The 26,941-nt window shown below is 37.7% G+C and overlaps 1 protein-coding gene across 1 annotated transcript; it reads right to left on the minus strand.

Moving 5' to 3' along the window:
- Positions 1-3,510: 3,510 nt before the first annotated feature.
- On the minus strand, positions 3,511-26,941 carry eya3 (EYA transcriptional coactivator and phosphatase 3). Its single transcript, XM_059556763.1, has 19 exons — positions 26,810-26,941; positions 14,652-14,739; positions 14,431-14,480; positions 13,484-13,581; positions 13,138-13,221; positions 12,990-13,059; positions 12,005-12,114; positions 11,632-11,769; positions 11,350-11,429; positions 10,834-11,014; positions 9,417-9,586; positions 9,119-9,202; positions 8,924-9,013; positions 8,790-8,848; positions 8,445-8,605; positions 7,363-7,477; positions 7,077-7,198; positions 5,174-5,274; positions 3,511-4,131 (listed from the first exon to the last, which is right to left on the minus strand). Exons 2-19 carry the CDS (start codon positions 14,682-14,684, stop codon positions 4,051-4,053), a joined length of 1,827 nt encoding a protein of 608 aa, XP_059412746.1. The 5' UTR covers positions 14,685-14,739; positions 26,810-26,941; the 3' UTR covers positions 3,511-4,050.

Here is a 26,941-nt window from a genome sequence, read left to right on the forward strand (position 1 = left end):
TATATATATATATATATATATATACACACAGGTCCTTCTCAAAAAATTAGCATATTGTGATAAAAGTTCATTATTTTCCATAATGTAATGATAAAATTAAACTTTCATATATTTTAGATTCATTGCACACCAACTGAAATATTTCAGGTCTTTTATTGTTTTAATACTGATGATTTTTGCATACAGCTCATGAAAACCCAAAATGCCTGTCTCAAAATTAGCATATTTCATCCGACCAATAAAAGAAAAGTATTTTTAATACAAAAAAAGTCAACCTTCAAATAATTATGTTCAGTTATGCACTCAATACTTGGTCGGGAATCCTTTTGCAGAAATGACTGCTTCAATGCGGCGTGGCATGGAGGCAATTAGCCTGTGGCACTGCTGAGGTGTTATGGAGGTCCAGGATGCTTCGATAGCGGCCTTAAGCTCATCCAGAGTGTTGGGTCTTGCGTCTCTCAACTTTCTCTTCACAATATCCCACAGATTCTCTATGGGGTTCAGGTCAGGAGAGTTGGCAGGCCAATTGAGCACATTAATACCATGGTCAGTAAACCATTTACCAGTGGCTTTGGCACTGTGAGCAGGTGCCAGGTCGTGTTGAAAAACGAAATCTTCATCTCCATAAAGCTTTTCAGCAGCAGGAAGCATGAAGTGCTCCAAAATCTCCTGATAGCTAGCTGCATTGACCCTGCCCTTGATAAAACACAGTGGACCAACACCAGCAGCTGACATGGCACCCCAGACCATCACTGACTGTGGGTACTTGACACTGGACTTCAGGTATTTTGGCATTTCCTTCTCCACAGTCTTCCTCCAGACTCTGGCACCTTGATTTCCGAATGACATGCAAAATTTGTCCAAAAGTCCAGTGCTGCTTCTCTGTAGCCCAGGTCAGGCGCTTCTGCCACTGTTTCTGGTTCAAAAGTGGCTTGACCTGGGGAATGCGGCACCTGTAGCCCATTTCCTGCACACGCCTGTGCACGGTGGCTCTGGATGTTTCTACTCCAGACTCAGTCCACTGCTTCCGCAGGTCCCCCAAGGTCTGGAATCGGTCCTTCTCCACAATCTTCCTCAGGGTCCGGTCACCTCTTTTCGTTGTGCAGCGTTTTTTTGCCACTTTTTCCTTCCCACAGACTTCCCACTGAGGTGCCTTGATACAGCACTCTGGGAACAGCCTGTTCGTTCAGAAATTTCTTTCTGTGTCTTACCCTCTCGCTTGAGAGTGTCAATGATGGCCTTCTGGACAGCAGTCAGGTCAGCAGTCTTACCCATGATTGCGGTTTTGAGTAATGAACCAGGCTGGGAGTTTTTAAAAGCCTCAGGAATCTTTTGCAGGTGTTTAGAGTTAATTAGTTGATTCAGATGATTAGGTTAATAGCTTGTTTAGAGAACCTTTTCGTGATATGCTAATTTTTTGAGATAGGAATTTTGGGTTTTCATGAGCTGTATGCCAAAATCATCAGTATTAAAACAATAAAAGACCTGAAATATTTCAGTTGGTGTGCATTGAATCTAAAATATATGAAAGTTTAATTTTTATCATTACATTATGGAAAATAATTAACTTTATCACAATATGCTATTTTTTTTAGAAGGACCTGTGTATATATATATAAATTTTCTACTGTTATGTTCATATATCTGATGGTGTTTTGATGATATTACATTCACACAAATTTCACAGGTCGGTTTCGGTGGCTTTAGGTAAGCACAGACAAATGTATTCCAGTTGTTTTGTTTGTTCCAACTCTTTGCTAATTAAATTGTCAAAAGGGATGAAAAGTCTACATTACAACTGAAATCAAAAGATTTGGGGTTTAAATGTGTCCTGAGTATGTTTTCATTCAAACAATTATGAGTCAGAGATGAACAAGCCAAGCAGGTAGGCCAGCCTCAAAGTATTTAATGAACGTCACTTACACAAACCCATAAACAGTGTAGGCACAGACATTTGCTTCTTCAGCCAGTTTCAATAAGCCAGAAGTTCTCCAAATGATCCAAAAGCTCAAGCTCAGGGCTAGATAGAGCTTTTATTCTCTAGCTAAAAAAGCCGTTACATCCCTTGATTGTCTATGCATTAGTAACAAATCCCAAGATCTCACAATGATAGTGTAGATAATAGACAGGATACACGGATTAAATAAAAAAAAAATCCTGAAAAAATGCAAAGAAACAAAGTAGGACATGGGGGGAAAAAAGCACCAGAAGAGCAGTTTTTTATGATTCAAGTTAAAGAACAACAGCATCTGATTGGCTGAGCTATGGAGAATTATGATTTCTGCAGAAAAGTCGTCAGAGCACATCAAAAGTACAAAACTAAAAGAAAACAAAATAACAGCACAGGCCTATGAGTCAAAGGTAACACTTCACCAGAAAAAAAACCTAACAATACAGACATATGTTTGTCATATTTCAGTAATTCCCTTTTAAGATAATACACTTACTGAATGTTGATTATAGTAAAAGGGCACAATATAAATATATACACAAAAAATGAAAAAATAAAAATACACACACACATCTATGCAAACAAATTACACATTCTTAATTGTCAAAGCTGCTTGAGTAAAAATGCTATTTCTTCAGGCTCAGTAATGTTCAGTCAAAATCTCACAGCTGTTAGGAATATTACACCCAAGCCGACTCGCAAAACCACCTTCAACCAAAATTGAAAATCAATTATCACTGACCAGAAATGTATTGCACACTATCACACAGTTGTTCTCCCAAACATGTACAGAGGAATGAAAATGGTCACAGGCTGGGGCCTTGAAGCTTCAAATCCATGGGGAATTTGGGCTATGCAAGAGGTAATTTTACAAAATCCCACTCAGCCATGTGACTTTCCTCAGGGGACGAGAATTCAGTTAATTCATGTGGCTCAAAATTGCATTATAGATATTTAACAGGGGACAGTATCAATCCAGGAGCCTATGTTCCCCTCAAAACATCACCTTGACTTGGATTTTTAAAGAAATGGCTCAACCAAAAATAGTTTTGTTGTTTCAAACCCATAAAACTCAACTTTCTTAACACAAAAATGCTGCACTTTTCCATACATTAAAATGTGAGTAGAGACAGGTTTCTGAGATCCATGTTTTCAGAAATCATCAAATCACTAATAACGGAGTTAGACTTTAGAGCTAAACAAAGGGTTAGACTGTTTGTAAATCATTAAAATTTAAGCCTGTACTCATTATGACTTGTATCAGATTACACACTAGATGTATTTGACTTGAGGACATTAGAACATTGGAACAAAAGTAACAAATAATTAGTATTCTCATTTTTGGCCGATTTATTCTTTCAAAGAAAAAGAGGGACAAACTGTACAAAAACAAATGGTTTCCATTAGGGACTCTGTAATTCGTCACATTGCCTAATTTAAAGCTTAAACTATGAAGTGTGTATGAAGAGTAAACAAAAGTAGATCCCAGAAACTGAGGAACATTTAGGAAAATCAATAGATATAGTAAAAATGAAGTGGGATCTATGCTAGACCTGTACACAGATGTTAAACAGGCCACATCTGCGATTCGTTTTAAGAACTGAAACAATTGCATCATTTCTTGGAGGCTTCTAAAGCATGTAACCTGCATTCTCCTAAGAACCTGACCTTTGGAGTGAGTGCAAATCAAAATGACTCCAACTTACTTTTCAGCCCTTTAAAAAGAATGCAGTAAAAGACTTCAGTTTTATCCTAGGTTTCTGTACCAGTGCAGACCTGTGGTCATGACTTGTTCCTTTGGTGAATCCAGTTATGTTGAAGATGGTAAAGTACATCCTTTTTCCAAGAGAAAGATGCAGTGAGACAGTTTTTTCCTCTTTTCCTCTTGTACGGTTGTGTGTCGTCCCAGTGCAAGATTCAACCTAAGGGGAGGATAGCTGCCAGTGAGGGAATGGAGGGCTTGTGAGGTCGTGTCACATAACATCTTGAGTTCTTGTCTGTGACCGCTAACATCCCAGAGTCTACATCAGCTGCTCCATGGTGGAAGGGACTGCTGATGGGTGCAGCTGGAGAGATCCATGTCTTACCTCCAGCTCCATCTATAAGAAGTCCAGTTCCAGAGCTTGGTGAAGGGAAATCAGGTCTCCGTGAGAAGAGATTCGCCAAAATGGCATGTTGTGCTAAATTGTGATGGCACACAAAGATTAGATCAAACATACTCAGTTCAATAAAGAGGACTTTTAACGAAAATGTTAAGTTTAAATACAATAAAGCACATTTGTAAACCTTTACGTCAGGCCTATTCAAACTGGAGAATTGGAACGTTACTAAATGTGCTAGCTTTAAGTAAGGAATTTCTATTCTTGTGTTTCTAAGAAAGAAAAGAATACCTTAGTTCTGCAAAGAGGCATGAAATGAATTAAAAGTGACAGTAAAGACATTTATAATGTTACAAAAGTTTTATATTTTTAATAAATGTTGCTCTTTTGAACTTTCTATTCATCAAGGATTCTTGGACAAATAAGTACCACAGTTTACACAACAATAAGAAGCAGCAAATCAACATATTAGAATGATTTGTACACTGAAGACTGGAGTAATGATGCTGAAAATTTTGCTTTACCATCACAAATAAATTACATTAAAACAAGTTATTTTAAATGTAAGTAATATTTCAAGTAACTGGTTTAACTATATTTTTGATCAAATAAATGCAGCATAAGATACTTCTTTCCAACACATTTTACTTATGTTTTCTTAATGTCAGTGTATCTTATGTAAATAATTTAGATACCGTATTTTTCTGACTATAAGTCGCACCTGAGTATAAGTCGCATCAGTCCAAAAATACGTCATGATGAGGGAAAAAACATATAAGTCGCACTGGACTATAAGTCGCATTTATTTAGAACCAAGAGAAAGCATTACCGTCTACAGCCGCAAGAGGGCGCCCTCTCGCGGCTGTAGACGGTAATGTTTTCTATTGGTTCATTCCTCTTGGTTCATGTCAAATTAATTTTGATAAATACGTCGCACCTGACTATAAGTCGCAGGACCAGCCAAACTATGAAAAAAAGTGCGACTTATAGTCCGGAAAATACGGTAATAAAGTTTGGGAACCCCTGAATAGCAGTATCATCAGGAATTTTTTACAATGCCATAATAGGAGGTATAAAGGAGATATAATGTTGTGATATGATCACATTGAAGTATAGTTTGTACCTGCTTTGCTGCAAACTCTTCATCACGACCGTCCCCTATAACAACATAGGTCACTTTCTTCCCAAAGCGAGAGATGATACGCTCAAAGCAGCTCTCTTTTCCTGTTAACATGTGTTACACATAACCGGTACATTTATCCTGGTGCTCAGTGTCAGGGTGATACCAATGAATTTAAAACAAGAGTTCACCCAAAAACAAACATATTGTCATCATTTATTAACCCTCAAGACAATCAAAACCTTACATTTTATACTGTGGAACACAAGGTGAATTTCAACATTCTGATAAAAGAATCCTCTGAAGCCATATGATATCTTATGGCTTTTTGCAGAGTTGAAACAATTAGTCGACATTAAAAAAAATTTGATTGTCGACAAATATTTTTGTTGTTGAAGAGTTGTTTAATCTCATATGACCTAATGTAAGAGCATGCATTAATGTGGTTTGACCAGTGTGGCGCTGTAAAGCTAACTGTAATTCAGTATCTCCTGCATGCACTCCAATAGAATAAGACAAACTTATGAGAAGTGCAAACAAAGTCAAGCCAGTAGAATATGGGAAAGTTTTACAAAACTAAAACTTTTTTTTTGCGCTCTTTGATTAAGGGTAAAAAGAAGTTTGAACAGTTCACTGTTAGCAAATATCCTGATGCTGGTGAATGACATTTAGATGAAAATGCAAATATGTGCTCTACTCTGTTTACTTTCAGTAACAAAATAAACAAAATGAAAATGACAGTGTGGGAAAGCTGCAGTTAAGAAAGCATGTGATCGGCACTACAGTAAACTCACGTAAAGTTTATTTATATAACGCTTTATACAAAAGCAAGTAGCATTATAGTATTAACCTTTAAAAACCTATAACATTTTTGGGGCGCCTGACACACCTGCAATTTCTTAGTTTTTCAGACCTATTCTAGCAGTCAGCATCAAATGCCATATATTATTATAACAGGAGAACTTAAACCTTAAGTCTAACTAATTTAAAGTCCCAATTGTCCTTTAGTTTTCAATAAGAATGACCGATAGTCAAATAGTATTTCAAAAGACCAAAACCTGTTTGTTGGTTGAGTATGGGACAGTTTGAACCAATCTGGCCACGGGGGTGGGACTAAGCATCAACAATCGTTTCTGTTTGGCTCAGAGGAACGTAATGCATTGGTTTCTTCTGATGAATCAATGCTTTCAAAATGTGATGATGTAATCACGTACACTACATTGCCTCTGAATATCCAAATGAGATTATAGAAATAGGATACTATTTCTATACTATATACTTTCTATATTACTATACTATAGAAGACGACAAACAAATAATGTTAAGTCTGACACAGAGAAAGGGACCAATCAATGTGTGTACTTCTAACATGTTTGGTTGGTAAAATATTTGTTGTAAATTCAAATCAGAGTGTCATCCTTTTCTGTAAAGTGACAATAATATAATAAGATAATCTTGTTTGCAATGGGTTTGGTTAAAATAACATTTTGGTTTTGTCTATATTACTAGGTACTTATACTATATTGACTGGGTTAAATAGAATTGCATTACTAAATAGACTAAAACTAGACTAAATGTCATTAGTTTTCGTTGTCTAAAACTAGTCGAAAATAGTCATGAATAATTCTGATAAAAATAAGACTAACGTGCTCAGACATTTTTTAGTCGACTGAAACTTGACTAGATAAAAAGAGTATGAACGTGACTTAAACTAATAAAAACTAAAATGACAGCTTCATACAAGGACTAGACTAAAACTAAAATTAAAACAGGCCGCCAAAAACAACACTAGTGTGAACATGCTTCAGAAATTCTCCTTTTGTGTTCTGCACAACACCTGGCTTTGGAATGACATGAGGGTGAGCGAATGTTTGAAATTAATTTTTTGATAAACCAAAACTATTACCTATTTTAGTGGCGCTGTAGATGTTCTCGATAGGAAACACGTCACCCAGGCCATAGAGAAGCACTTTAGCTAAAGCGGGAACCAGCTGAGTGGTGGTGACCAGAACATTCATACATCTGCCCCTGTGAACAAACACCAAAACTATTAGTCCTTTGTTAGCATGTACACTACATTAAAGCTGAAGAAGAAACCTGTTTGGCGTATTGCTCCAGCACATCACACACGGTTCAACGCCCTGTGATTTCCTCGAAATCATGCATGTTCATGGAACAGAGTCAGATCTTACCTCGACTGAATGAGCAACAGAGATTTGAGGGCAGTGCTCAGCCAGGCATCTGTAACAGTCTCGATCTCAGAGCGTAGCCTGAGCAGAAGGTCTCTCTTCATTGGGCTCAGCAGACCTGCAAGGACAGCAGATGAGGTTGGCATTACATGACGTTATATATTAGGCTTGTTAATAAGCAGTAATTTAAAGACACTGCTGGACCTGGTCTGTATAGCTAGTTCCTCCATGCAACACAAGTAGCAGCAATGTTCAGTGTTCAGCAATGACAACATTCCAGATGTTTCCTCACTGTTCGTTTTGACTTTTTTTTTTAAATATTATTTTTTGTTTGTTTGTTTTAAAGACCAGAGGAACATGTTCACCTAATGTTGTTGTGGGAACATGATACAATTTCTTTTTTAAAACTTCCTTAATATTCATTGATTATTATCAAAATCTCTTGATTATCTCTTCTTGCCATCTGGAGCAGCACTTAAAAGCTTCTATTGTGGACATCAGAACAAGCCAGTTTCCTCCTTTATTGGATAAAAGCGTCTGCTAAATTAGTAAATGTAAATCGAGTTTATAATAGTTTATACATTTTTTCTACTGTAGACACCTAGTGCAAATCCACATTTGTGCATCAGTATCTATAATGTATGTTTTAGATTCAAAAGGTCATTGTAGGAAACTTGTCCAATACGGGCCATTAAATCAATATTTTCTTTACTTTTAAATTTAGAACAGTTTTTAAAACTTCAATTTTAGAATTATCATCATTCTCACTAAAGCTGCTCCTGAAGTATGTGCTTGAAATCCTCTGATACAGAAGTCATGTACGTACCTGTTGGCTTGTGCACAAGCTATAATTTGCTGGAACAATAAACCACCTCTTGTACATACCTACTGTCAGTTCAATCAGACAGCACACATGAGGCCGTCATGAAGGTACTGTGATTATAAATCAACCAAATATGAGGGAAAAGTATGCTAGAAGGCAAGACAGGGAACTACTACTTGACTAAGTAATAATGGTAGAGTAACAGCGCCCCTCTGTGTGCAACTGCAGCATGGTTTGGAGCAGAGATGGGGGATATTCTCACCTCCTACATTTCCTTTGAATCCATTGTAGATCTCTTTGAGGCGGCGATATCTGAAGGCCAGCTTACGCATCCACTCCACTCCTCCCTGTACCGCTGTGGTGGACCCAGGACCACCGCCCGCACTGGGCCCGCTGAAGCCATCGCTGGAGAAGCTGTAGTTGCTAAACCAGAATAATCAAAATTAGATGTACAGACTAAACCGTTACTTACAGCTTTTACACATAAAATTTGTCATAAATGTAACAGCTATATGTGTGTTTTGAGATGTTATTGAAAATTTATTTGCTAGTGCAAGCTGTAACATAGCTGGAAAACTCATCATAAAGTTTGACTTGGTTTCATTACCTCAAGTCCTGCCCATTGTCATCTGAGGCAACATCATCAACATGGACCTGATCACATTCCTGTGTTGACAGAAGGTGTAAATGTTATTTACATGAACGTGATGCAAACTGAACCTCGTGTTAAACTCTGCTTACCTCCAGATCGTTGAAGAAGAGATGAGTGTCTGCGAGCTCAAAGATCAGCTCTTCCATCTGAAGACCCAGATTGAGAACGGTCGCTGGATCCTGAAAAAACAAAAGCATCGCAGGAAACAGCAAGAATATGAGAATGGGGGGAAAAAAATTGAACAGGCATTACTTTTGCCAGTGAGTAAAAGCAATTCGCTGTACCTTGCCAAACTTCTGTGCAAATGAGCCGGTAAGAAGAGAGTGGAAAATGATGATGGTTTCATCCAGATCCCATAAGAAGATGCGCTGAGAAAGGAAAGAGTTCCTTATGATTGTTACAACTGGCCCAATGCATTATGCTCATCTGATGATTCATTACTCTACCCTCCATTTTAACATTCAGCAAAATAAAATAAAAATTGAGCAAGCTCAATTTAATGATTTGTTTTCTTTGTGTCTGCATGTGCATGCTTTTTTGGTCTTCAGAGTGTTCCTAAAACGATCCAGTCTGCTTCTTTACCTCAAGGTCATTTTCTGTGGATTGGGAACCATCAGATTTCTTAGCTTTGCCTTTAGCTTTGCCAGGAGGGTTTTTGGGGTTGGTCTCGTCTTGGTCCCGTGCTCCTGTGGGGAGGGCCATCCCAGCAGGCAGAGCCACACCTGTTGGGATCGTCACATCTGGAGATGCATCTGATGGAATGAATAAAAACATGAACTGCAGTGAGAGCCAGAAGAACAAGGAGCATCCAAAATAACAACAACATAATCTATTTCAGGACAGGGCAACAGTTTACCACCCATTTACTATTAAACTATTACTAATGAAACAAGAAATACTCAAACTAATATATTAATTATATGAATTACATCATAAATTAATCCAAATGCATTTTAATATAGTAATATTTACTATTTTAAGTCTAATTTATGATATACACTATCATTCTAAAGTTTGGGGTCAGTAAGATTTTCAAATGTTTTTGAAAAAGTCTTGTCAGACTCTTGGGCGCGCCAGAAAACACGTCAGCAGCATCGTGAACGCACTCACAACAGACCCGGTTTCCTGACATCTTATCCTACCCGGGTTTACTGCGCATGCACACATCAATATCGCGACCTTTTTCTCATGCTAAACAACCATATTTAATGTATCTGCATTACTGTAAGGGTAGGTTTAGGGTTGGGGTAGGTGTAGAATTGAATAAAAACGCAATCTAATTGGTACAAAAGAATATTTATTGTGGTTTCCTGAAGCTGTATCCATTCTAGCTACAACCGCGAATATAACACATAATTACTGTATTTGCAGTACTGTAAGAGTAGACTAAGGGTTGTGGTAGGTGTAGATGTTAATAAACCATAACTTTACAGTAGCATTTTTCGTTGTCAAATTGTACTACCCACTGTTTTAGTGGGAGGTAGGAAAATCTGACAGCGTAGGACAAATCGACAGAACACCAGAAGAGAAGACAATGCTGAATAACGTCGTAGTTTTTGTTATTTTTAGACCAAAATTTATTTTCGATGCTTCAAAAAATTCTAACTGACCCTCTGATGTCACATGGACTACTTTGATGATGTTTTTCTTACCTTTCTGGACATGGACAGTAGACCGTACACACAGTTTCAATGGAGGGACTGAGAGCTCTCGGACTAAATCTAAAATATCTGTTATTTTAATAACTGTGTTCAGAAGATAAACAAAGGTCTTACGGGTTTGGAACGACATGAGGGTGAGTTATTAATGACATAATTTTCATTTTTGGGTGAACTAACCCTTTAATATGAAATTGAATTTCTTTAATTCTAATTTTAGCTGTGAAAAATAATTTTAAACCATTTACAGTAGGTGTAAAAATAGTAGTACTAATATTTACAAAGTTCTAAATATGTGAGAAGGTTTATTGTGAAGTTAGAGAGGGTTAATGCTAACACACCTGTTGTGTCGGGCAGGTTTGCTGAGGCACTGCCTTCAGTTTTAACAGCTGGATATTCAGGTGCCACTAAACCTGCTCCATCTCTATCACCGCTGGGCAACCCAGCGGACAGATAATTGGGAGGAGGAGCGTAGTACTGCGAGAACTGGCTCGGACCAAGAGAGCTGTAGCTTGAAAACTCCTGGAGTGAAACAAATTAAGATTAAGAAGTGTAAATGGTTTGTTCATCAAAGCAGTCCTTTCTATCTGCCGTACAACTTAAATTTCTAAACAAGCCTGTTACAATGTAAGGGTCGAGATTAAAATTGGTTAAAATGTAAGAATCTTTTCTTTTTCATGTTCCTGAATCATCTATCCATAAGAAAATAGTATTTCACAATCAAGAACATGATGAATTTGTTGCATTTTTGCTCATATCAGAGTTCAAAGTCTGTATAATTCAAAAGCAGAGAATAACATCCTCATATTAGTAATGTCATCCTTTCAACGTCCTCTTTTGACTGCAGGTGGACTCACCTGATGTGTGTTAGTAGACGTGGTCACAGCAGTTGCTGGAGGGATGTTACTGTACACACTGGATGTAGTGAAACACGAACCTGATTGGGGATGAAGAACATTTATACAGAATGTCCAACAACCAAAAAGTACAATCATGCTATCACTGAATGAAATGCTGTATGAGCGTTAATGGAAGTGGTTTTGGCAGGTCTTTCTCCTCAGCGGTCCCATATTGCTAAGGCTGTAAGGTGCAGAGAGCGTGTGGAGAAGCACAGAGAGAGAGGGCGGTAGCAGGCTTGCCTTGGCTGGGGTAGGAGTAGTGGATCTGGTTGGGTTGGGTTGAGGTATAGGCTGAGCTGAAGCTGAGAAACCCCATCTGACCAACAGAGGGTGACTCGGGCAGCTGCGACTCCGACTTTAAGCCCGGCCACATGGCGCCTGAGGCCGTGCATGGATAGATGGAGCAGGAGAGGGCAAAGGGTGGAGGAGAGAGGGGATGCAGAGATGAAAGAGTTGATTAGAGGGAGGTTAAGAACTGGATGTAACACTGAGACATGAACTGATCTGACTGCCAGCGTACAGACTGAATGCAGGGTGAGGGTTAAGTGGAATGAGTTTGGGTGAAGTGTTCAGATGAATTAAAGCACAGACGGCAAATGGGTGAAGCACAGACCAAATGGTGGCAGTCCGTACGTCTGACCGGACTGAGGAAAGCCGCTGTATACGGTCGACTGGCCCAGGGAGGGGAAAGCCACTTGACTGGCATATGCAGTGACAGCAGTGCTGAAGAATAATGGAGGAGAGTTACTAGCTGAAAATTCAATAACACCGCTGAACTTACAGACTGCTAGAAACTTTAGTCTGGGTAAGATCTTTGATATTTAGTATGATTTTAAAATTAACATTAATTTAATTATTATTATTAATTAATATAAATTATTAAACTTAATTTATTTGCTACTTTTTAATATGCATTTCAGGGCTTATGAATTTATCGGAGTATGTTATTTGAAGTGAAAAAATGTTTGGCTTCATAGTCTAATTGAGCTAATGTTCATATGTTTAACAGCAAATTTGCTTTCAATATTTCATATATATATATATATATATATATATATATATATATACACACACATACACACATACATATAGTGCTGTTGATTGATAATTTAAAAATATATAATTTTACTAATTAAATCACTTTTTTCTGAAATTAAATCACATTAATCACGATTAATCCCACATATCATTAGTTAGTTAAGTTTTTACTTACTATACTTTTATATTGCAATCATTTTACACTTAATTTTCTAATTAATGTACAAACAACAAAGACAGCATATATTTAATATTTGTTTAATGGCATATTTTTTATAACTGAAGGCTTGTATCACTGAGAACAACAATAGACTACTGATGTCTCTTTAAAACTGTTTTTCCCCCTAATATTTAACCATTGACATAAAAATATAAATATATATGATAAAACTAGAAATAATTATATACAATAAAATTCAAATCCAAACCACATCATGTATTAGACTGCAAATAGACAATAAGACCAGGAATGTGTATTAAGCAAGCAAACAGGGTCACTGATCCCATACTGACTTCCCATACAGACACTACCCCATTTTAAAACAACCTTTCATACGTACCTGTTTCCTTGATAGATCTGTGAGGTATATTCAGTGGCTGTGGTTGTGGTGAGGTCTTTGCACGTCACTGCTTTTACAAAAGTAAGATGTTTTGTTACAAATTTATTATGCTTTAAATATATGTGAGCATGACAGCAATAAGGCTTACCATTATGATCATATGCATCTTCTGAGACACAGCCCTGGGATCTTGATATCGTCTCTTGATTTGACCGGCCTGGACCTCCAGGAACTGTCGGAGACATTGAGGGGTTACATTATGTTTACACATCTCAAAAATATGTAGGGACACTACAGTCTTTTAAACGATATCCAATAACTATTTAAAATAGCATAAAAAGTGTTTCAATCAGAGGAACTATCAATTCAACAAGAGACACTTAATTGAGCATGTTTTTAGTTGAAATATATTTATATATTTTTCTTAAAGAGCATGTATTTAGTTCAATTATTTTATAATATCATATTTCGGAAAAAATTTGAAAGCTACTTACCGGTGTGCAAGTGAGCGACAGATGACGGTGGATATGAATTGATGTCTGTCCGAGCTGTTGATTCATTCCGGTTAGGAGAGTCATTAGCAGCCACACTTCTGCAAAATAACAACTTTAATAACCCTTTCCTGTGTTTCACTTAAAGTATAACACATCAACAATAATCAGTGATCACAATGGTCAACACGTGAAATATGAATCAGATTCTGATTCACTAGTTCTTGATTCAATTCAGATCTCAGTTCAGTATTGATTCTGGTGTTACATGTACATTTTTCTCTCAACTAATAGTGGATTATAAATCTAAATTGCTCATAAGGTAGATTTTATAAAAAAAAAAAAGATTTTATATCAAAAATAACAATAGGATGGGGGGCACATTAACAAAAATGGTGCAGTTTACTTTAATAAAAAATTGATAAAAAAAGGTGATGACAAAGAAACACTAGAAGACTGATCTTAGGATTTAAGAATTGATATTGGTTTGTTGAAATGAAGAATGATTAAAATCTGGAAATCAATATTTTCAACCCAGCTCTTAAAATAAGACTTTAAGATGACGTTTGAAAATTCTCCACTTCAAAATCTATTTAATCTTCTGCATGAATGGCTGAAAGACAGTGATTGCAGCCCTTCTAATGCCATTTTTTATGTCTTGACATTCTACTAAAATATAACCAAGTGTGATTGAAGATTGGCAAAAGGAAATCATACTTAACTCTGACAAGACACTCTTTGTTCTTTCTCTTTCCCCTCAATTTTTTCCACCTTACTCAAGGGCACAACGGCAATAAAGCAAGATCACAATCTTATATCCAAGTGCTTGATCTCTTTTACTTACAATGGCATCTTCACCCTTTATCCTAGCAACCCAAATCTGAACTAGTAAGCTATATCCTATACGCAAGCTATATTTGAAAATATATAATGCACATTGATGGACCTACCGTGAATTACTCTCCTGACTCACTTCTGGATCATGCCGAGCTTTCTTTATCTATTCAATCAAAACAACCGAAAAAACAAGAGTTAGGTCTCTCACAATGTTGAATGATTAACAGTAGCTGATACCATTTAAATGTAAAAAAAATAAGAAGTCCATTCTTTTTGACAGCAACAGATGAGCATTTCTTCTTTCCTGACTGGTCAGTAAGTACACTGTACTCACAGGTAGCTCGGGCACCTCTTGCGACTCGTCCATGGCTGTGGCTAAATCTGCACCCTCAGTCTCTGCTGCTGCTTCTTTGGCCAAGGCCCTGCATGAAAGACAAAAGTCAGCACGGTGAGACATCTTTATATATGCTCCTCCAGCCCCTGCCTCTCCACTTCGCTGGGGCTCATCTTTGTCAGGTGTGTGCATGTGCGTTCGAGGAGCTGTGCATTATGGGAAAGTCAAGGGAAAACTGGGTCTTGCAGGTTCTAATCTCACAGGTGAGCTCAGCCCGGCAGGTGAGGCACGTGAGGCTCCCCCACAAAAGCACCAGATGTTCCCCCAAACCCTCCCACTTTTCCAGCACACATGCCTGGATTATATGGCCACGTCTCCTTCCATGTACACTAACCTACATTTGGTGAAAACAAGGAAGCTTCTATTCTTTCCTGATTATATCAAAGGCATTAGGTGTTTCTGCGCAAGCTGTCACATTCAAAGGGTGGGCAAGGATAAGATCTAACCTAATTTTATTCTCCCCGTGCCTTCTTTAAACTTCATTTATATAATTGGAATATGAAGAAGGAAGGAGAGAAAGTGGGTCAGACGCTCACTTACACGAGACAATTTTGCAGATGCTTCATTCACGTAAACGTGAGATTACAATGTTTAGTAAATCACGTGTAGTCCTGAGTGATGCTTATGCAATGTCCAACTTGATGTCTTAGGAACGTGATCAGGGTATGAAAAACTTTCATTTGGATTGAAAATGTGATAAAGACAAGTAACAAGATAAATGTATTAATCAAAATAATGTTTAATTAATTAAAATCATAAAACTTATACAATTCAACATACATTTATTGAACGTTTAATTAAAAATAACGTATTTATTACTAGGCTCTATATTTTTATAATTTTTCTAATTTTATTGTTACCTATTTCTAGGTTTTAGCATGTCTAATTATTTTAAAGCATAAAAACAACTTTGATTTATTCTTAATAACAGCCTCATGGTTTTTTTTATTTCTGTGTGAAATTCTGTGTTGTGCATTTTTTTTATTTTTTCAGGTGTGAAGGCCACAGCCATGGCCTCACAACCAGTTTAAGAGCGGTAACCTCATGCACTTAGTTTATGCTGTTTTTCTTTAGGATTAGTTTATATACATTTTTCATACACATTTGTTGCAAACAGTTATTTAGTTACAAATAACTCACAGGACACGAAGGTCATTTTACATACATTGTACTTTATTTAGTTGACCATACAGAAGTATATTTTTGGGAGCGCGCACCATTAGTTACTTTTGGATTGTCATTCTGTTTGTATAATTATTTGTTTCTGAGCTTACCACTGTTGGATTCCACACCGGGGAGAGATCCAGGAAGTTGGCTGGCTTAAAGGGGTGGGGTTTGGAGCAGGAGCAGTCTTATAGGGGAGGTGGCCTAATTGGACACTACCATTGTTTATGTCCGGGTGGGATAGCTCATTCTCTCCTTAGATATTTTGGGGTTTGGATTTATTTTATATTATATTGAGTACTTTTGTTGAGTTAAGGTTAAGTAAAAGTATATTCCTTTTTGGAATAAGTTTTAGGAAGATTTTGCTGTTATTTGTAGCTTGTGTAGTAGTGTTGTTGTTAGTCTTCCCCTGTGTGTTAAAAATGGTCTGATCAGCTAATATATAAGTCCCAGTTGTTTCTTTTGTAAGAGCTTTAGATATTGTTTGTTTATTTGATTTTTGTTTTTGGGCCCAAACCTTTATTTTAATTTTGTTGTCATGATTATTGGGAAATAAAAATCCTTATTTTTGAACTTCCCTTGTGACTCCTCTTGGTTAACTGCTTGGTCCCTGACATTGGGTAATCAAATGAAGGCATAAAACATTAATTTAATTTATCTTAATTCATAAAATAGATTTTTTTGACAATAGGGATTTACAATAAAAATTAAAACAAGGAACAAATATTGCATGATTACTTATTAAAAAATAAAGTTGTAATAATTTTAGTAGTAGTAGTAGTATTACGTACATTCTACAGAATAATGTCTTCAAGTTAAACCAAACATATGATATGACGCTAACTGTTAGTTTTACTTATATGAAACAGTAAAATGCTCATAAAGTACTCTCATAACAGTTCTGGAGATGTTCATGTATTTAGGTCCTCATTTAGCGAGGCAGAATATGCTAAAATCACTGTGAGCATCAGGCGCGCTTCAGTATGTGTGTAATCAACAAAACCTTGCATCTGCGCCTTTCATTCACACAGAGACATGCAGATCATGCAGGATTCATATTTAAATAGTCTTTTTGCAGCTTAATATTTACAGATACTAGTCCATATCGTCATTTGATTTACGTGTAATGACCTACTATTGATTAATTCATCCAAACTTTGACAAATTCCATGACATTCCACTCACATTTGACTTGCATAAATACAGTTTGGTACGCTTTGCAATGTTGCCTTGGGAAAGCAACCGAACCAAGAAGAAAATGCAACATTAATGAATCCCTGATTCGGAACAAAGCAAACGATCTAAAGGTCAGAAAACACCCTTTGTCTACTATGAAAAACTGCCATTGTATACTATGAATATTTTAAGTTGTTTAAATAAAAGCGTCTGCAAAATAAATCTAAATACATATTTCCAATGAATGAAACAGTATTTCAGATCAAACAAATTAATACACTGAATTTCAAAATATTTCAAATCAATTTTAGCTACCGTATTTTTCGGACTATAAGTCGCACTGGACTATAAGTCGCATTCATTTAGAACCAAGAACCAAGATAAAACATTACCGTCTACAGCCGCGAGAGGGCGCTCTATGCTGCTCAGTGTAGGCTCCAGGAGCACTTTGGAGTATACCATAAGTAGCAGGACCAGCCAAACTATGAAAAAAAGTGCGACTTATAGTATAAAATACTATATTCTATATAGTACAAAACATACGGTATATCTGCACTCCAGTGACCCTACGACAACTGTTTTTTTTTTAAATAATTTTTTAAGTGAAACTTTCATATATTCATAAGATTCATTACATGTAAAGTAGAGCTGAAACAACGAATCGATTTAATCGATTAAAATCGATTATTAAAATAGTTGTCAACTAATTTAGTCATCGATTCGTTGCTAAATAACTTTTATTTGCCGTAAGCGGCTCATTTCTTGCATATTTCAAATCTGCGGTGACCAAAGTGTGGCAGTAATGAGCCACCGGAGGTTTTACTCAGCCAGTACAGCAGGAGAAGTAGCGAATAGCCAATAGCTGGCCTCGTTTTATGTCACGTGCTTCCCAAACGTCTCTGCAGCATTCAGCGTGATGTGGTAGTATTTTACTTTGAGCCTTCAAAAAAGAAGAGTAACCTGTAAACTCTGCACTACTGAACTGTTTAAGGGGACGTTCACATATCGCGTCTTTTGCGCGCTCAAGTTCGTTATTTCCAACACCGCACCGCATCGAGTTAAAACATTTCAACTTTTCAGAATGCCGCAAGCACAACGCGGGTCATGTGACAAGAACTAACCAATCAGCTTCATCCTTTCCCGTAACAACGTTAAAAGCTCAGTCAAGATGAAAGGAACAGCTGATCATAGTTGTATATGGATTTCCATTTTGAAATAAATTTAGTAGCAGACCAACTGCAAGCGATTTTTGAGCTGCAAATCCATTTATCCTTTGCTGAAATTTCCGCGTCTTCAAGCAGAGAGCACGTCATGGTTGTTTAGCAAAGGCAGACGCCTCAGGGGCGCTTCTGCCCGAGCGCTTTGGAAAGAAGGAGAAAGCGGTGCGCCTAGCGTTTTCCACGTGTTTTTAGGCGCGATCTGTGAACTGCCCCTAAGACTTTCATTTGTGCAGATTCTCCAGTACAATGTTGTTTGCAAATGTTTAGTCGTAAAAGCTGATAACATTGCTTTTTAACAGTTAACATTTAAAGCTTTACAAACATGTTCTGTGATCAGTTTGTCGTTTACCAGTTCAAAATTCAGTCGTGCAGCCTAATTATGACTGAATGAGAGAGGTAAATGTTTAAAGATATTTGAAATGCACTTTTTTTAGGTAAGTATTCACTGCTCTTTTTCACACAGCAGGTTTTTGTGTGTGTCCAATTTTTTTTTCTGGACAACCTTCTGATGGATTTTACTTTAAATTGTGAGTTCCATTCAGGTTTCATGCCATTGGTACTTTTTTCGAAGGATTGTTTACAATTTCACAGCAAAAGCTATAAAGCTGTTTCCCAGTAAATAATAAAATACAATGCACTGCAATTTTATTCTGTTTTATCCTTATTCTTCGTGAAAATATGTTCTGAAAGATTCCTTAATAAGCTTTGTTCGGGATGCTACTTTAGGAGCTCTAAGGACTGCCATGGTGAAAACATTATTTGAAATCTCCTTGTGAAATTTGCTAGAGTATGGGAAGAAGAGTTCGACAAAGGATTACTAAAACAATAAAACAACTCCTGGTATATTTTTGATGAGGATATGACCGTTCAAAATGGTTAAAATTTCTTAAAAATCTATGCTGAAGGATAAAGACCATTTATTAATAATTTACTTGGGGAAAAAATGGGAAAAACTAAAATAAGTACATAAACCGATTAATCAATTAATCGTAAAAATAATCGACAGATTAATCGATTATCAAAATAATCGTTGCAGCCCTAATGTAAAGTAATTTCAAAAATGTAATGTAAAGTACATTTCAAAAGTTTTTGTTTGTTTTCATTTTGATTATTAGAGCTTACAGCTCAAGAAGTTCCCCACAGTATAAATTCCAAGAGCCACTTGTTTTTTGAAACCACAATAATGGGGAAGACTGCTGACTTGGTGATGGTCCAGAAGACAATCATGGACACCCTCCATAAAGTGGGTAAGTCACAGAAGGTCATTACTTAAATGGGTGGCTGTTCACAGAGTGTTGTATCAAAGCATATTAAATGCAAAGTTGACTGGAAGGAAGAAATTGGGTAGGGAAAGGGGCACAAGTAACAGGGATGCTCGCAAGCTTGAGAATACGGACAAGCAAAGTAGGTTCAAACACTTGGGAGAGCTTCACAGACACTTGGGAGAGCTTCACAAGTACTGGACTGTAGGCTTGCCTCGACAGACGGTGTTGACGGTGTTACCAGTTTTAAGCCACAACACTGGTTACATCACTTTCCCACCGTGACACCATCCCCACCATCGTTTTGATTTTTTTAAGAATTAGTTTTTTCTTAAATATTTATTTAAATTAAGTAAAAATAATACTTATAAATAATTTCATTTAAAAGAAAGCATACACCATAATAAAAAACTGAAGTCAAAAAACTGTGCCAAGACAGTCACATCACAGATCAGCAGAACCGTGTCATCTCTTCTCCCTGTGCTGCATCTCATTAAAGAGGAATCACTGGCCACATCAGATGAGGATGTATAGTCGTGGCCAAATGTTTTGAGAATTACATAAATATTGGAAATTAGAAAAGTTGCTGCTTAAGTTTTTATAATAGCAATTTGCATATACTCCAGAATGTTATGAAGAGTGATCAGATGAATTGCACAGTCCTTCTTTGACATGAAAATTAACTTAATCCCCCAAAAAACTTTCCACTGCATTTCATTGCTGTCATTAAAGGACCTGCTGAGATCATTTCAGTAATCGAAACAACCTTGTTAACTCAGGTGAGAATGTTGACGAGCACAAGGCTGGAGATCATTATGTCAGGCTGATTGGGTTAGAATGGCAGACTTGACATGTTAAAAGGAGGGTGAGGCTTGAAATCATTGTTCTTCCATTGTTAACCATGGTGACCTGCAAAGAAACGCGTGCAGCCATCATTGCGTTGCATAAAAATGGCTTCACAGGCAAGGATATTGTGGCTACTAAGATTGCACCTAAATCAACAATTTATAGGATCATCAAGAACTTCAAGGAAAGAGGTTCAATTCTTGTAAAGAAGGCTTCAGGGCGTCCAAGAAAGTCCAGCAAGCGCCAGGATCGTCTCCTAAAGAGGATTCAGCTGCGGGATCGGAGTGCCACCAGTGCAGAGCTTGCTCAGGAATGGCAGCAGGCAGGTGTGAGCGCATCTGCACGCGCAGTGAGGCCAAGACTTTTGGAAGATGGCCTGGTGTAAAGAAGGGCAGCAAAGAAGCCACTTCTCTCCAAAAAAAAACATCAGGGACAGATTGATATTCTGCAGAAAGTATAGTGAATGGACTGCTGAGGACTGGGGCAAAGTCATATTCTCCGATGAAGCCCCTTTCCGATTGTTTGGGGCATCTGGAAAAAGGCTTGTCCGGAGAAGAAAAGGTGGGCGCTACCATCAGTCCTGTGTCATGCCAACAGTAAAGCATCCTGACACCATTCATGTGTGGGGTTGCTTCTCAGCCAAGGGAGTGGGCTCACTCACAATTCTGCCCAAAAACACAGCCATGAATAAAGAATGGTACCAAAACACCCTCCAACAGCAACTTCTTCCAACAATCCAACAACAGTTTGGTGAAGAACAATGCATTTTCCAGCAAGATGGAGCACCGTGCCATAAGGCAAAAGTGATAACTAAGTGGCTCGGGGACCAGAATGTTGAAATTTTGGGTCCATGGCCCGGAAACTCCCCAGATCTTAATCCCATTGAGAACTTGTGGTCAATCCTCAAGAGGCGGGTGAACAAACAAAAACCCACTAATTCTGACAAACTCCAAGAAGTGATTATGAAAGAATGGGTTGCTATCAGTCCCAGAAGTTGATTGAGAGCATGCCCAGTCGAATTGCAGAGGTCCTGAAAAAGAAGGGCCAACACTGCAAATACTGACTCTTTGCATAAATGTCATGTAATTGTCGATAAAAGCCTTTGAAACGTATTAAGTGCTTGTAATTAGGGATGCACCGAAATGAAAATTCTTGGCCGAAACCGAAAAAGAGAAAACCAAGGCCGAAAACCGAAACCGAAACACCGAAAGAAATTATGCCAATTATTAGTACCATTGCATTTATTGCTATGACCGTGTACTAACTTTACTAAAATTAAGACATTGCAATTACATAAATTAATATTAAAGTTTCAAAGATAATTACAATTACATAAATTATTTTAAAAAACATAAAAATACATAATTACAAATTATGCAAATATTTATTAAGCACATTGCAACAATGCACAGTATTAAAATAAAATTCAAACAAAAAATGTATCCCACTCATGTGTATATTAAATAATAATGTACAGGCCTACTGGCCTGCAGAAAGGTTTTAAAATTAACTGTTCTCTCATAAAAACAAAGTGCATTTGAAATTTTTCTCTGTAGGACTAGAAAGTGCATTACTTCTCCAGTAGGCAAGACTGTTATCACTTCTGGGGATGGGGACTTCAGACAGATAACCATCTAGCTGTTGAGCAGTAGGGATGTTAACCGATGACCGTTTAACCGGTGGTTGACCGTATCAACGTTAACCGGTCAAAGTTGTCGGTAGTCGGTTAAATCTAAATCTCGAGATAATTAGTCGGTTAATTATCTAAATTAGGCTATTATAGACAGTGGACTATACGCTTCTACAGTTAGCCATCTCATTCCTCATCTTTTTGTGTTAAGTGAACAAATTATCCCTCACACTCAATTTTTCATAACTTGCCTGTTTGTACTTAATAAACCAATAAAAACATTTGCCGCGAGGTCACAGCGTTTGGGTTCGCGCGCTCACAAGGTTTGCGAAAAGTAAAGGCAACGGGCTAAAACACTCGAAGTTAGAGCCAGGGCAGACGACAGGATGAAGCGTGCAAAGAAAAGTAGTGTGTGGGACCATTTCACCAAAAAGAATGAGACAGATGTAAGTTGCAACTTGTGTGATACAGTGCTTAAATATAGCACTGTATCACATCTATGCTAGCAGGTAGGAAATGTGACAAACAGCGCTCAGAGACTATTACCCAAAAGATATGCAGAATGGTTGAAAAAGACATGCTGCCCCTTGACTTTGTAAGCGGTGAGGGCTTTCTAGAGCTTAGACAAACGCCTTTATTTTCAAAGCGATCACCTTGTACCCAAACCATTTGAAACTAAGGAGCCATTTGTCCTACGATTACATACAACAAGCTCTTCGGCGCCGCGTTTGCGGGACTCATGTTTCGCGCTGTAGGGCATTTTAAAAAAAGTGACGTGAGTGGCAGTGTGTGTGCGGGAGGCAGAGCGGCAGAGAGATGCGACAGAGTTGCGAAAATGCAGGCGCGGCTCGAAATGGCTGTTATTTCAAATAGCGTACCATATTTTAAACTAATCGGTTAACCGGTTTCAACTGGCTAATGAGGCTCGGTGGTCGGTCAAGAAATTTTTTAGTTTTCGCCATCCCTATTGAGCAGTTGAGCTTGTCATCTGCCTGACATTTGAGAAATATTTGAGAGAGTGTATTTAAATAGGGCCAGGGCATAAATAAACATTTTTATCAAATTAAAGCAGAAATCTAGCAGAAAATCTAGCAGAAAAATGGCTACAATCTGATATTATGTATGTGTGTGTGTGTATATATATATAATGTCACATATATAGTAGCCTAAGAACAAAATAGCCAACGTATTATTATTATTTGAGGCACTTTCTTGCAGAATTCCACTGAACACATCAGACAACGAGGGTGCATGCCCCTCTTCTGGTGCAGACACGAGTCTTTTTTTCTGCGCTCTGATCTCAGTCTCCTGCGCTTGGAGCTTCTCCGTCTCCACGCGGGTTCTCCGCATCCAGCGCAGCCTGGATCATTTCTCGTGCGCGCTGCCTTATTTCCGCATCCAAGTAATGGTCTTTATAATGCGGATCAAGCACATTCGCGATGAAGTGCAGAGGATCCGAAAAGATCTCAGTGAGACGTGTGCTAACAGACTCTACTTTTCTTTGTTTTCACTTCGTGGTCCGTCTTAATCTCTTTGTTAGGAGACGCTTTAGTGCTGCGAATAAAGGAATAAGAAGAGAGAGAATGTTCTCACTGGTGTGAAGTGAATGTCGCGGGGAGCTCGTGGTCTGCGCTATGCAGGTGCACGTGCAGGTCGCGGTTTCTGTTTGCGTCATCACAACATTTCGGCCGTGTTGTTTCGGTGATAAAAGTCTATCGGCTGAAAACCGAAAATGCCATTTTCGGCCGAAAATTTTCGGTGGCCGAATATTCGGTGCATCCCTACTTGTAATTATATTTCAGTACATCACAGAAACAACTGAAACAAAGATCTAAAAGCAGTTTAGCAGCAAACATTTTGAAAACTAATATTTATGTAATTCTCAAAACTTTTGGCCACGACTGTACAACTGACAGTCAACCTGAAAACCGGTATCATATCTATTTTAGACAAGAAATATGAAGCTCTGCCTGAAGCAAGCTGGCAGCTTATGCACAAGACAATATTCCTGGACCTGCGCTACCGGGATGCATTTATAAGCTATTTATAACACGCACGCATTTATAAGCTATTTAAAAGCAAAAAAGCAAGGAAAGGAGGATAGGAGGACACCCCCACCCCATGGTGATTCCGGTATTACCCGTGTTGTCACACGTCGATTAACCAGTGGGAAATTGTCCTCACCGCGGCAACCCTAGTGGACTGAAGCTGGAGTCAGTGCATCAATGGTCACCACACTCAGACGTCTTCTGAAACAGAAACAACATCAGAAGCATCTCACCTGGGCAAAGAAGAAAAAGAACTGGACTGTTGGTCAGTGCTCTAAAGTCCTCTTTTCAGATAAAAATAAATTTTGCATTTCATTTGGAAATCAAGGTCTGGAGTCTGTAGGAAAAATGGAGGGCACGGAATACAAGCTGCTTGAAGTCCAGGGTGAAGTTTCCAAAGTCAGTGAGGATTTGGGGTGCCGTGACGTCTGCTGGTGTTGGTCCTTTGTGTTTAATCAAGTCCAAATTCAATGCAGCCATCTTCCAGGAGATTTTAATAAATTGGAGATGCTTTTTGATTAATACAATTTAATTTAACCATTAAAATTTAGTTTAGAAAAATTGAAAAAAGAAAAAAATTGAATACAGAAAAATTTTAATGGAAAACACGGAATTTGGAAAAAAAATTAAACGGAATTTGGGAAAAAATAAAACGGATTTCATATGGCCCTACTGACCTGAACTTCAAATGGAATCTATGGGATATTTTGAAGAGAAAGATGAGAAACAGTCGATCCAACAATCCAAATGAGCTGAAGGCTCAGCAGTGCCTCAGCAGTCCACAGGCTGATCGCTTCCATGCCACAACTCACTGATGTTGGAATTTGTGCTAAAGGAGCCCCAAACAAGTGCATAAATGAACATACTTCAAAGTGGTCATATGATGCAATTTCAATTTTTCCTTTCTCTTTGGAGTGTTACAAACTCTTGGTGCATGAAGACCTGTAAAGTTACAAAGACTAAAGCCTCAAATCCAAAGTTAAAACTACCACGCCCCCTTAAACACCTCGTTTAAACACGCCCCCACATGTCTACGTCAATATGCAGAAATATTTGCTAATGCCGCCCAAATGTTCAAGCAAAGAAAGAAGATTGACGGAAGGAGGGACTTTTTAGAAGAGGACACATATGAGAGAGGCGGGGCATAGAGGAACTTTTTTGAACATTAAAGCATGTCAACATATTCTGTTATACCAAATACACAAAATAATGAGCTTTAAAAAAAGTGTCATATGACCCCTTTAAAGAACTTGAACTTTTCTGTTTTGCAAATCCATATATCCAATATTTTACACTAATGGGTTTTTTGGCTTTCATTAGCTGTAGGCTCTAATCATCCAAATTAAAACAAAAATAAAAACTTTTGAAATGTTTTACATGTAATGACTATAGAATATATGAAAGTTTCACTGTTTGAAATAAGTTACAAAAACCTTTTTTATGATATTCTAATTTTTTTAGATGCACCTGTGTATATACAGTCATGGCCAAAAATATCGGCACCCTTGGTAAATATGATCAAAGGAGGCAGTGAAAATTAATCTGCATTGTTAACCCTTTTGATCTTTTATTTTAAAAATTCACCAAAATCTTACCTTTCATTGGATAAGAATTTAAAATTGGGGGAAATATCATTATGAAATAAAAAATTTTCTCTAATACACAGTGACCACAATTAACAGCACCCTTTTATTCAATACTTGAAACCTCCATTGTGGCATGTGTCTAAACAAGATGTCTAAGACCTCCGGCAGAAATATAGGCCTACAATATCAAAAATGCAGCAGTATATCTAATTGTACACATGGGGTACTTTTTATCCCTGTGTTCATTTTTTTTGACAGCTGATGCCAATGCTGATATCTTGAAAAGCAGGGCGGCCGATAGCCGATATAAAGCCAATAGATACATATTTTTTATTAATATTTCACAAATAAATAAATGTTTAATAAAAGCATCATTAAAAAGGAAGTAAACACTGTAACCAACAGGGCACTCGGTCACTGGGAGGTTTGTGTGCATCGGGAATCATATTTTTCAAACAGCCAGGGTAAGACTCATTTCACATACAGCACAGAGAGAAAACGACATAACCAGGATACATTTTTCCAAGATTCTTTGAATAGAAAGTTCAACAGAACAACTTTATTTCATAGAAATGGTATTAGCTAGAAGATGGTGGATGTCTTTGCACGAAAGTGTACAGCCAGTACAGAATTAAACTATCAAACAAAACACAATAGCAGGAGGCTCTCAATAACAAAGGCTGTAATAATGTAAATGTAAAACAACGAACCGCAGTGACTCAAGGACAGGTGACCAATGAAGTTGAAGATCTCACATTGCTTTCAGACTCTACTACTCTAGTATTTCGCTACATAAACAACGTCTTGTTCCTATGACACCGAAAAGTACAGCCTAGGCAGGAGGCTCGACAGGGTTTAAGACACAGCCAGCGTTTCTCTTCAAAAACTGTGGCTAGTTCACCGAAGATGTCCAAGACACCACACACGTTAATTGCCTTCGTCTTTGGAAACATGCATTTCACTGCTGACGTACATACTATAAGTGGACACAACTTAAGTCGTTTTACAGTGGTAGCTTTGTTAATGTACTCGTTTAGCACAGTTTGACCAGTTAGCCAACGTGTGTGAATTAGCTCGCGGCTCACTCTTACCATTACACACTAAACCGTTCATTAAAGCGCTCAAATGCACAGTGTACGGCACACAGATAGGAAAGAAACTCTTACCATGTCACCAAGTGCAACTTCCGAGGAAACTTTATATTTCCTTTAACTGAAATTCCCTCGGTGGGGTGCTGTGTGTTGTTAGGGACAACTATTTGGCAGGAAGTCGCTACAATTCGCAACGCGCATGCGCAG

The sequence above is a fragment of the Carassius carassius genome, chromosome 8, assembly GCF_963082965.1.
Source record: "Carassius carassius chromosome 8, fCarCar2.1, whole genome shotgun sequence".
In the NCBI taxonomy this organism is placed as follows: domain Eukaryota; kingdom Metazoa; phylum Chordata; class Actinopteri; order Cypriniformes; family Cyprinidae; genus Carassius; species Carassius carassius.